The following is a 12,578-nucleotide window of genomic DNA, read 5'->3' on the forward strand; positions in this document are numbered from 1 at the left end:
GAACAGAAAGGGGACTGAGGGTGACGGAGGAGGTGAAAAGGGCTGGCTGGATAGGAAAGAAAGCTTCCCAGAAGAGACATGTGGCTAGCACCAAGGAAAGAGAAAACTCTTGAGCTCAGGGGCTTCTTCAGGGGAGGACTATTTCCCAGGGCAGTTCTGATACAGGCTAACTGGGTCCCTGATGTCCTGGTTGCAGGCGTTTCCTGCAGCCTCACGTGAGCCTGCTTCCCTCCCTCTCATCATCAGGACATTCTCTGTGGGACAGAAATTCTAATATTGACTTAAATGGAGCAGATGTGGAAGGAATTTGACTTTGAACTCTCATGTAATGTAGCTCCGGGCCACAGAGAACTTTGGAGTTCTTGATAACATTATTTTGATCTACTATGAATAATCGAGCTGGTAATATTTTGAAGGATGTTGATTTCTCATTCAAATATTCTGATGATGGGAGTTATTGGGGGATATGGCTGGGTGCCTGGTGGGGACAAGGAGGACAGAGGTGAGGAGGGAATATGTGGGCAGGGTTTGCAACATTTCCTGGTCTAAGGGATCCTGCAGGGCAGATGTTCTGTGTGTGGTGGGAAAGCACTGGCCTGGACTGCACTCATCTTCTTTGGGGGCACCAAGGTCTATTATAAGCAGCCCCAGGGAGGACTGTGGTTGCAGGGGATCTGGGTCAGACAGTAGGAGGCTACTGAAGAGAATGTCCCAGCCCCGGTCTTGGGCACATGGCAGTTGTAATGGATGCTTGTGGACCCTGGAGGGCTCTTGGCTGAAAAGTGAATGAGGTACCTTTGTGGGGACTTGTCTGGAGGCAGAGGGATGGACAAGATGGCCTTGGAACTCACAGACCACTTCCCGCTCCCTGTGCCTCCTGTTGATTCTGTGCAGGGGGTGGTCAGCAAAGCAGCAGGCTTTAGGGCTGGGAATCAGGGGGTCTTGGGGTCAGGCAGCGGGGCAGGGGGCCCTTTAGCTCCTGTAACTCTTGGTGGACGAGGTCTTGGAGATGATGCGCATGCTGGAGCTGCTGCCGCTCATGCCGCGGCCGCTGGTGGAGCTGAAGCTGCCGCCGCTGCCCCCATAGCTGAGGCCACTGCCGTAGCTGCCCCCAGTCATGCAGAGGCCGCCGCCCCCGCTGTAGCCTGAGCCCCCGGAGGAGGAGACCACGGCTGTGGAGAGAAGACACAGAGCACACTGGCAGGCTCCTCCTCAGCTCGGGTCTCCTACCCTGGCCGCCTCCCTCCCACAGCGCTCCACGAGGACCCTCGCTGTCCCTGTCACATGCTGCCTCGATGTACACACTCCCATGGCAAGTGTCAGAACGCTCCCAGCTGTGACCACACTGGTCTCCTTCGCAGGCCTGAGAGGACGCCCTTATTCTGATCACCCCCATTTTATAGGGGAGGAAGCACAGGTACAAGTAGCATGCCAAGGTCACATCTGCCAGAACCCAGGGCTTTGGGTCTCTGTGCTGTTTGCCCTTCATCTCTACCCCGGGCTCTAATGCTGGATGGAATGCGAGGCCCCATAAACTGTGTGGGGATCACAGGCCCCCATATGGGAGGGGCCCGAAGGCCACCCAGGTGAACCTGCCTCTGGGTTGGAATCCCCACTACTCCATCACTGAGAGCCAATGGCTTAGTTGCAAATCCTCTCAGGGAATCGGAGCTCACTGCCCCGAGATGCAGCTCTTCGCAGCCTGCCAAACATCTGAAGACACCTCTTCCACCTCCCTTCTCAGTATCTGTCTCTCCAGTTGCAGCATCGTTGTTCCCTGTATTCACTGGTTTCAAGCCCTCCCCCGTCCTGGTTTACCAGCCTCCTTCATGTGGTCTGACTCACATGGCGCCCAAGGGAACTCCACTTCCTGAGCCCGGGGCTCAGTGCCCCGCAGATGCCACCTGAGCCTGCTGGTCTGGGTCCTCCTACAGGATAACTCCCCCTGGCTTTCCTCCTGGGACCTCAGGCCAAGCTTCCCTGCTCTACTTGTTCAATTAATTGGCTTCAATTCTAAACACAGGTCTTCAGATTTAGGCTGTTTAACAGCCTCTTATTAGCTCTGCAGGTTTGAATTCCTGCGGGAACTAGCTGAGGAATCAGGCACTCAGGCGGGGGACCCACTGCTCTGCGCGTAGTCCTGTCCCACAAATGGGGTCCTCTGAGACCAGGTTGGAGTCCGTTCCTGTGGACACATGATGTCACTGGGACCTCTGGGGTGGGGGGTCACCATGACTCTCTCTCGAGCCCACTGGGAGGAAGGGCCAAAGGAGAGAGGGGTCTCCACAGAGCCCCCCAAACGGCCTCAATGATGTCTCGCCCCAGCCTGCTCGCAATCTAGTCACCAAATCCTTGTTGGTGATGCCCTTAGCTTCCATTTTGTCGCCCACTTTCCTGCCATCTCAAGACATTTACTCACAGATATTCACGGTTCCGACACCTTCTCCAGTGAGTCTGTTGCAGGTGGGGAAAGAAAGAGACATTTCATTCGCTGAGAAGTTAGAGAGCCTTGGGTTCTTTGTATTTAAAGCTATCAGCACAGAGGGCTGGCTGTGTGCCGGGCACTGTGCTTAACAAGCATTTCATTCATCTCGTAAGCTGTAGGAAGCTGGTGTGTATCTGGGAGGGGACATCCAGAAGAGAGATCAGGTCAAGATACATAGAGAAATGGGAAGAGGATCCCATGCTCACGAGGTCTAGAGGGACCGTCAGATGGTTGGCATCTCTGGGCAAATATGGAGCCCCTGAACCTCATTCTGAGTGTGGCCTCATTTGTCACAAGGCCTGGGTAGAAATGGCCCTGCTTATGGCCTTCCAGGTAGTCAGGGCCACCTCTCCCTGAAGCCTTTCACCCTAGTCCCTGCCCTGGGTGCCCCAGGAGCTATTGGAGTGCCTGCAACCACAGGTTGCCTGCAGGGAGCATCTGCATTTCAACCGTGTTTCTGCCCTGGGCCTTTCTATCTGGAGCCTGGCACCGTGGGGCTCTCGGCCTCTGTGGCATCGCTCCAGTGCTCTGGTGGCATCTATCTGAACCGTGATAGGAGGAGGTCACCCACCGGCACTCCTCGCCCTCCAGCAGCTTGCGGTAGGTGGCGATCTCGATGTCCAGCGCCAGCTTGACGTTCATCAGCTCCTGGTACTCGCGCAGCTGCCGCGCCATGTCCTGCTTGGCCTTCTGCAGGGCCTCCTCCAGCTCGGCCAGCTTGTGCTTGGCGTCCTTGAGGGCCAGCTCCCCACGCTGCTCTGCATCGGCGATGGAGGCCTGGAGCACGGCACACTGCCGGGAGGACACAGGGAATGCAGTCAGATGTGGGCTTTAGGTTAAAAATACGGAAGGATTTTCTGAAATTTCATGCCAAGAAGGTGGGGGCTCCATCATCTTGAAAGCTAAGATTCATGTCTGTTTCCCTTGGATAAGCTGAGGATCAGAGGGGATGGAGAAATGGTTTGGGGTCCCTTTCATTGCTGAACTTCTCTGGATTGTGGGTAAGTAAAGCAAGTCAGAGTTTTGCCATGCACACCTCCAGAGGACAGCACCTTTCCTAGAGGAACTGACGTTGCACAGACCTCAGAAGGAAGGTCCTGATGTCCCCGGTGGGTGGGGAGACTGCACGTTTACATTCCTGGACGGTCACTCGGCTGGGGGTGCGGGGCTTCTCTCTGCCGGGGCTGTGTTAAAACCAGGCCAGGTCTGCCTAGAAGCAGGGAAGGATGGGGTGGCTGCTGGGAGCTCAGCCCTACCTGCTTCTTCACGTTGTCAATCTCAGAGCGCAGCCTCTGCATCACCCGGTTCAGCTCGGAGATCTCCATCTTGGTGGAGCGGAGGTCGTCCCCGTGCCGGCCGGCGGACCGCTGCAGCTCCTCGTACTGCGGGGAAGGGGAAGCAGGAGGCGGGGATGGTCACGCCAGAGGAGAGGAGGTGGGGGTTTCCCAGGGCTCAGCAGGCTTCCGATGTGCTGCTTAGACACATGTCCCTGTGCACCCCTGCACCCCACCCCGCTCTCTCCATCAAGTCCAGCCCACTGCCTCTTGGTGCTGCCCCTCACTCTCCGTATCTGCAGGCTCCACCCTACAGCCGGACCCTTCTTCCTGTATCCCATCTTTCATTCCTCTTCTTCACTACCACGTAGCTCACTCTCACAAATTCAGCATCATGCCAGGGTGCCTGTCACTCTCGGATTTTAAAGCTCTTTCCTATTTGTTTTCCTTGGCAACACATCTCATATCCCCAGGGACTCCCCAGCTCAGCGTGTTCGCTCTAACCTGGAAACTCTCCTTGTGTGACCCCTAGCCAGCCTTTGCCCCAGCCCCTTGGCCCCAGCTGGTTCTCCTCTCTGGATTCAGGAGGCTAAACCTGCCTCTTGTTCCCACCCTCCCTCTCTCGCTCTGCTGGCACTGGTGGCCGGGACTATCCAGCAGTCCCTCACCTCTCCTCTGCAGGGCAGTGGAGTTATGTCCATCCTCCCTGTGGCAGAAGGTCTGACCACCTCCTGCCTTTGTCTGGCTGTTCCCCCAGGTTCTGACGGTGCTGCCTGAAGAGTCCTCAGAACTGAGGGTAAGCCCTGAACTGAACTCAGATCCCTTTGACCCCATCAGACTGGGAGGACAAGGCTCTTCTCAAATTTGCCTTTGAAATATCGGTTCTTTATGACTGTTTCACAAATTTGACCTCGACGTCTCACCTTGATCTGGTACCAGGACTCAGCCTCGGCCCGGCTGCGGTTGGCGATGTCCTCATACTGGGCCTTGACCTCAGCGATGATGCTGTCCAGGTCCAGCTTGCGGTTGTTGTCCATGGACAGGACCACATTGGTTTCAGAGATCTGGGCCTGAAGTTGAGCCAGCTCCTGCGAGGGGGCCGAGACGGGAGAGCTGAGGCAGGGTGTGTGTGTGCGTGTGCATGTGTGAGCATGTGTGTGTTGGAGGGGAGGCTGTGACCAGCCCCCAGGCTCTGGCATAGAGGGCCCCACTCGCACTGTCGGCCTGCCAGCCTGCTTAGGTCTGAAAGGGCTGGGAAGGACATCAGGGAGGTCACTGGGTTTACGCCCGTCCTCTGTTGCCGCCTCATCTGCACAGAGGGAGAAGCAGCCAAGGGAATTTCTCCAGAAATTACTCCCATTCTCAGTGCACCTTGCCGCGACCTGTCAGTGCCACAATGTCTCACGTTCTGAGAAAACGCAGCCTTTCTCACCAAATAAAGTAACCATCTTGTGAAAGAAATCTGAGTCAGAAAGAGCCAGAAAGCTGTGCTGTGTTCCAGCCCCATTTACCAACGTTGCTCCTCCCTGCTCCTCGGGGATGGGAAATGGAAACCAGCTCAAAACAGCAGAAAGACTGGCTCTGCCAGGCAGGTTGGCTAGCGTCTCTGAGTCTAGAGGGGCTGGTCAGAGTGCTGCTTCCCGTGATTTCTGTGAGCATCAAATACACATGAAGTGGGTTTTGAAACAGAAAACCCACGATTAGTTCGTCAGTGATCACTTTCCGGGATCATGTAGGGTGGTGGTGGTTCCCCAAATGTGATCCTCAGAGCAGCAACATCCGCATCACCTGGGAACTTGATTGAAATGCAACATTTTGGGCCCCACCCTAGACTTCCTGAGAATTGGTGTTCTAACAAGACTTCTAGAAGATTCTGATGAGCTGTAAAATTTGAGAAGCACTGATCCAAAGCCCAAATCTAAATATCCCTCTCCTTTCCTCATTAACAATTGGTTCATGCACTTCCTGCTTCAAGAAATTATTATTTTATTGTTGCTGTGTTGCAATTTGTTTTTCTGAAGTAGTTTTTCCTGGTAGCTGACCAAGCTGGCAGCGGGTGGGGTGGGGAGATCTCAGCCCACAGGCTTGCTGTTTGGAATTGGGAGCCAACACCACCCTGGCACTGAAGTAAATGAGCAGAGAAAATGATGTCTTTTTTGCCCCGAGTGGGTGGGATGATCATTGAAGCTGTCTACAGATGCAGATCCCATGTTCCCGCTCCTGGAATATGACCAACTTCTGCTGGGCATCGGACATGTACCCCGAGGGCGGATCACCTGTCCTTACCAGGTTTGCCTGTGGCACACAGTGCATCCTGTCCCCCACCAACCCCCCCCCCGACATGCTCATCCCATCTCCCGCCTCACTATCTCTACTGCAGCCACCTGGGCCTCCTCCTGGCATTCCTGGAACCCCAGTTCCTTCAGGTTATCACCCACCATCTGCCTGCCACTGCTTCCTGTTGGCATTTTCTCCATCGCCCCTATCATGCCTGAAATGGTATCCTGACTTGATTCCCTGTACCACCTGTCTCCCCTCCCGTCATGGAAGCTTCCAGAACTTAGGGCCTTGACTGTGTTTGCCCAGTGCTGTGCCTGCAGCCCCAGGCAGTGTCGGGTGTCCAGAGGTTCACAGTAAAACGTGTCTACAGGAGAGCCAGGCACTTGCTTTGGGTGCTTCTAGAAGCACCCAAGGGCTCATCAATTGCCACTTGATTTGCGTAATTGCCTCCACTCTAGGAAGAGCAGCAGATAATACATCTGAGCTGGGCCGGGTGCCAGGTTGCTCAGTTCTATGGAACTGCACGTCATTCAATGGCAGGCAGTTCTTTTGTCTGACCCACAGCACATGCTTGAATTTCTCGCCTTGCCTGACCCACCAGCTGCCCTGGGAAACCTCATGTTCTCCTTTGGTAGGGGAAGTGGCATCTGCTCCATCAATTCCAACTTGGGTGAGGAGTAGAAAGGAGGCCTGGGAAGGGGCTGGTGGCCTCTATGCCCAGCTGAGGCCCCCAACCTCCAGCCCTTCTGGGGGGAACACCTGGCATGGCTTACCGCATCGTAGAACGCCCTCAGAAAGTTGATCTCATCCATCAAGGCTTCCACCTTGGCCTCCAGCTCCACCTTGCTCATGTAGGCGGCATCCACGTCCTGGGCACAGAACATGCTGTCACTCTGTGTCCCACCCTTCCTTGGCTAGCCAGACCCTCCGTCTGTGAGTTTGGCTGGAGAACTTTAGTTGCCAGGGATGAGAGTGTTTCCCTATCCCAGGCTGTGTATGGAGTGAAACGTCCAGGGGGTCCGAACTGTGTGAGGACCAGGGCACTCAGGGATGCCCACCTGCTTATCAGCTGGTACCACGTGGAAAGACATGTCACCTTCCCACGGTGAAGACGACCCATCCTGGTCCTCTGCTGCCTCCTGACTCTCCCAGCCTCTCCCTGAGGCTTCCCCTCCTCCTCACACCCTGCCCCTTCCTCCCCTCCACACACTGCTGCTCTGTTTTTCCTCTTCCTCCAGATTAGCTCTGGGGCGGGCTCTCTCCCTCCCTCTGCACATCCTCACTGAGCAGGAAGGTCCACAACTCCTGGAGTCGGTCCCCGTCCCATGCCTGTCCCCCAAGCCTGACCTGAGGTCCTGGAGACTCAGCTCCGCACAAGGCTCATGTTGCTTCGCCTCTCCCTGCACCAGACCCACGTGGGGAGAGAACTGGTGTAGTGATTTACAGCTCAGACTTTGGTGTCCTGGATCTGGACTCGCTTCTGATGATCTGGGTAACCTTGGGCAACCGATTTAACCTCCCTGAGCCTGAGTTTTTTCACTTCTAAAGTAAGACCTGCTTTTAAGATCATGCAAATTAAATGAAGCCATGTATACAGGGCCTCTGGCTTAAGTGGCAGCTGTCACTCCCAGAAGGGGCTGCCAGGGTCCCAGAGTCAGGAGGGAGCATCCCTGTCCCCTCACCTTCTTGAGCACCACAAACTCATTCTCCACCGCTGTGCGCCTGTTGATTTCTTCTTCGTACCTGCGGGAAGGATGAAGGAGCGGATGGGTGTTCGGAGCGGGGGATTCTGGGCGTGAGGGCCAACGGCAGGGGCTGTAGGTGGGTTTCCAGGGAAGACTTGGAAAACGTGCTGCTACAGCATAGCTCTCGTGGGCCCCCCAATCCCAAATCCATCAAACATGCACGCTGTGCAAACAAAACCCAAACACAAAGCAACAGCAAAACAGAACCGCCTCTCATTCCCTGTGAGGTCGCTTTCTCACAGCTCTGCTCCACGGAGGTCCCGTGAAGGCTTGTGCTGCTTCCTCTTACCCCATGGTCTCACCCCAAGCCAGACAAGGGCCATGGGAGGGGGAAGAGAGAGCAGTAAGGCCGGCGGCCCAGGCCTCGGCTGGCGCCTGCACCCCGGGGCATCCTCGCATTGCCTCACTGTCCTGTTCTCAGCCATTGACCCGCAGCCTGGGAAGCAGCCTTCAGGTTAATAAGACACCTCCCACTTACCCCCTCCACCAAGTTTCCTCATTTTCAATTTGCCCCTAGGCAGCAACCCCACTCCCCACTGTCCCCCACCCTCTGATCTCTGGGAAGGAAGTTTCACATCTGCTTTAGGTAACCCTGCCTTCTAAGCATCAGCCAATCCCACCCTCTTGGCAGCTCCAGACGGCTGTGGTTTGGGCTTGTCTCCTCCACCTACTAGCTGAATAACCCAGGGCAGGTCCCTTAACCTCTCAGAGGCTCTTTCCCACCTATGAATCGGCTTCTCGTTATTTTTTTAAAACTACAAAGTACTATCCCACACGATTATACATCCAAAATCTCCCCCGCTTTTTTATTGCCTCTACTGTCCGGAAGTATCTAAGAAACCTCTTTCTGCCACTGACTCACTGACTCTTCAGTACTGTGCCTCCTCCCCAGCGCTCTGGGAAACTGATCTTGCTCGCCTTATTGTTTCCTTGAGTTGTCTTTTCATTAGATCTGACCATCTTTTCTTTACCTGACTTCATGCAATTGTCCTGTGTTTCCCAGTTCATAGTCCCTCTGCCAGAGGGCAAGAATCATGTGGCCCTGCACAGGGCTCTTCGACGCCTGCCATTGGAACGTCGCCGTCCATTAACCAGGAGAGGGCTCTTCGACAGATCCCCCACTCAACCTTGAGCTTTTACCTCCTCCTCCTGGAAGCCCTCTTGGATTGAATCACTGTTACCCCACCTTTGCATGCTGTTATAAATTACCCATCTGCTTCTCTTGTCTATGTTTGCATCCGTACACACATATACCTAATCATCAATACAATAAAACAGCTAACACGTATTAACAGCAGCTTACTATGTGTCAGACAGTGGGCAGCCTACCAAGAACTTTATATGCAAGTTTTGATTTAACAGTCTCAGTTCCTCTATGAGATGGGTACTATTAATATCCCCTTTAGCAGACAAAGGCACTGGCGCTTAGAGAGGTTAGTTTTCTTTAGGTCATTGAGCTAGTGAGTGGTTGAACCAAGTTTCTAAATCTGGTGCTCTATTCTATAGTGCTGTTCGACAGAACTGTCTGTGGTGATGGAAATGCTCTGTATCTGCATCCACTATGGGACCCACTAGTCACATGTGGCGCCTAAGCACTTGAAATGTGGCTAATGTCATTAAGAGGCTGAATTTAAAATTTTATATAACTTTACTCGGTTTAAATTTAAGTAGCTAGTGGCTATCACGTTAGCACAACTCTAAAACCTGGATTCTTACTCCATTATACAAACAGCAACCAAAACTTATCAAGTCACTTATTTTGTTTGGACCAAGAACATTAGAAATAAATTAAAACAATATAAATGAGAAATTACTCGTATCTATAGTAGAAACATACCATTATATTTAGTGGTGTGTGTGTGTGTGTGAAGTTCCAGGGAGAAGGCAGCAAATATGCCTCCTTTTTCTTCATTCCCCAACCTTAGCCAGGGCCGTGGTGGATGCATGAACATTGTGAAGTCAGCAATGGGAAGGAGACGAACAAATGTGAGTATGAGATTCTATGAGTTCATAACTACTTGTATAAACTTGGATGAGTCATTTGCTATCTCAGAGCCTTACATTTCCTCATCTGCAGAGCTGACCACGTTGCATGTATCATGCCCTTTGTGCCCGTGTTAGTTATCATCTCTAACCCTAGCCCCTTCCCAAAGCCTCAATGTTCTTGACTTCAGGGTCCCAGTTCTTTTTCTGATTCCACCTCCGTGCCCTAAGTATGTGCCCTATTTCCCGCTGGACTAGGCACTTCCGGAGAGCAGAGCCTCCCCTGGAGCCTCAGGGTTGAGCCCCCACTCACTTGATCTTGAAGTCCTCCACCACGTCCTGCATGCTCTTCAGCTCCGTCTCCAGCCTCAAGCGCTCTCCACCCAGGCTGTCCAGCTGCCGCCTCAGGTTGCTGATGTAGGCTTCAAACATGGGCTCGATGTTGGCCCTGGTGGTCTTATGTTCCTGCAACAGGCTCCATTTGGTCTCCAGGACCTTGTTCTGCTGTTCCAGGAACCGCACCTGCCCCAGCCAGAGATAAGAGACTGTTAGCACTTTCCTGCAGCATCAGTCTCCTGGAGGGCTCTGATACAGGACCCTCAACATTGCAGGGGCCCTGCAAGACCTCAAAGTCCAGGTGTCAGGCTCCTCCTCTTTGTCTTGAGTCTGGAAGAAGACTGGAACTTAAAGCCAAGCCAGTGTTGGTGCAATGAGCCTGGGAGACAGGCAGTGGCTTGGTTTGAAGATGGGGTCAGGAAGTAGGGTCAGCGAGGCTGGAAACTGTCTAAATACACAAAACCATGCTGATGTGCAGTAGCTGAAGGGAAGGATACTTGACCACGTTACTGAGATTTTGTTTCCCGTTAAATGGGCAGGAGGGTCTTGGCAGAAAATTTGATCCATTTTCTTTCTGACATGATTTTTCCAGATCTAGAATCTGGACTCACCAGTCCAGGAATGCTGGGATGGGTCACTCTAGAGTTGTCTTGAGGGGCCTGGGCACAATCCCAGCCATGTCCCTCATTGCTGTATGGCCTTGGGCAAGCCCCTTCTTTTCTCAGCTCTCTTAGAGCCCTGTGGTCCTGTGCTAGTAATCTGGTTTTCTTGAATTGCATTTATTTGCTCCTCAGTCCGGGAGGTAGACTTGGGAATACACAAAACCTTTCTGCCTAAACAAATCCTTCTGTTGGGAGTAGCTGGAATGACACACAGCCTCAGAGAACGAAAAAGCAGAGCCTCCAAGACTTTGGCAGTGTGCCTGCAGAGGTTCTGTAACAAATGCACCCCACTCCCTGCTCCCTACTTCCTCTTTCCTTGTCCTGGCTCCAAGTCCTCCCCAGCCCCATCCCCTCATTCCCCAGGACCCCTCCAGATGAACCCAGGAAAGGCAGGGCCCACATCCTTCCCCGTAGAACTGGGCTCCTGGAAATCTCACAACTGTTGGTGCAAACACCAGGTTGACTGGGGGGCATGAGTGATGAAGTCCTCACCAGTACCTTTGGTTAACTTTATACTTTCAAAGGTCTAGGTCCAAATGATGAGGCATTTCATGTCCTGTTAGATCTGCAAGAGGACCTTAGAGTCCATCTGTCCAACCCAACCGAGGCCCAAGAATTTAGGGATGCTCCTAGCAGGAGAGCTGAGGATGGATCCTGGGGCTATTTGCCCTCCATCCCTGACCTTTTTTTTTTTTTTTTTTCTTTTTCTTTGGTTTAGCGCTATTTCTTCCAGATTCCAGATATGGAGCCTGAATGATCCAGGATCCTTGAATTTGTTCTTGCCTGGGAAAACCAACCGGTTCAGATGTGAACTGGAGGTGGTGTAAATTAGACTGTTTCTTTCGCCGGAACTGGGAAAATCCCTAGGACACCAGACTAACAGCAGGGAGACCTCTCCTCCCACCAAAAGGAATTCTGAAAGACTGAGCATGCCCCCGCCAACCACCCCGACATACCTGAATCACTAGAGACACTGCCCAGGCCTTGTCTCTGTCAAATGGCAGGAAAACGTACCCCAGCCCACTTCTGTGAGCTGAACTTGTAACCTTTCCTTCCTTTATCTCCTGCCTTCCAAACTGATTCTTTTTCGCTGTCTAATTTTAAGCCAAGTACAAGATCACTATCCATCAAGAGGGCAATGTTCTTGCTGTGGGTCAGACAGCTCTAGAGTCTGGAGATGGACAGTTCTCTCGTCTCAACAAAGTAAGAAATCACTTTGTCCTCTACCCTGTCGGCAGTCTTCTCAACCCGCAAGACTTCAGAGGAACACAGAAAGCAGAGATCCCCCTGGGCGCCAGCCGCTTTCCTGGTAGGGACCCCACTGGCCTCTCACCTTGTCGATGAAGGAGGCGAACTTGTTGTTGAGGGTCTTGATCTGCTCGCGCTCCTCCTTCCGCACCCGCTGGAGGGACGGATCGATCTCCAGGTGAAGGGGGGTCAGGAGGCTCTGGTTGACAGTGACCTCCTGGATGCCTCCAGCGCCAGACATCATCCCACCTCCAAATCCAAAGCCACTGCTGGCTCCCCCTACCCTGTACCCTATGCCCCCAAGACCCAGCCCGTAGCCAGCACCTCCGAAGCTGGCCCGGCCAGAGCGGTAGCTCCCACCGATGGAGATCCTCTTACTACCCCCAAGGCTATGGAGGCTCCTGGTCCCAAAACCACCTCCAAAGCCACCCCCAAAGCTCTTCCTGCCCTGGGACATGGAGACAGAGCTGAAATTGGTGTGGCAGCCTGGAAGGAGGCTAGCTGAGGAAGCACTGAAGTTCCGAGTGCCCCCTGACTTGATGGTGATGGAGGATCGTTGAGTCAT

At 53.4% G+C, this 12,578-nt stretch overlaps 1 protein-coding gene across 1 annotated transcript; it reads right to left on the minus strand.

The window, feature by feature from the left end:
• Nucleotides 1–972: 972 nt before the first annotated feature.
• Nucleotides 973–12,578, minus strand: LOC105094592 (keratin, type II cytoskeletal 5). The gene is made up of 9 exons (XM_010986660.3): nt 12,099–12,578; nt 10,081–10,289; nt 7,722–7,782; nt 6,813–6,908; nt 4,683–4,847; nt 3,742–3,867; nt 3,057–3,277; nt 2,420–2,454; nt 973–1,172 (listed from the first exon to the last, which is right to left on the minus strand). Exons 1-9 carry the CDS (start codon nt 12,576–12,578, stop codon nt 973–975), a joined length of 1,593 nt encoding a protein of 530 aa, XP_010984962.1.

Source organism: Camelus dromedarius, chromosome 11 (assembly GCF_036321535.1).
Source record: "Camelus dromedarius isolate mCamDro1 chromosome 11, mCamDro1.pat, whole genome shotgun sequence".
In the NCBI taxonomy this organism is placed as follows: Eukaryota; Metazoa; Chordata; class Mammalia; order Artiodactyla; family Camelidae; genus Camelus; species Camelus dromedarius.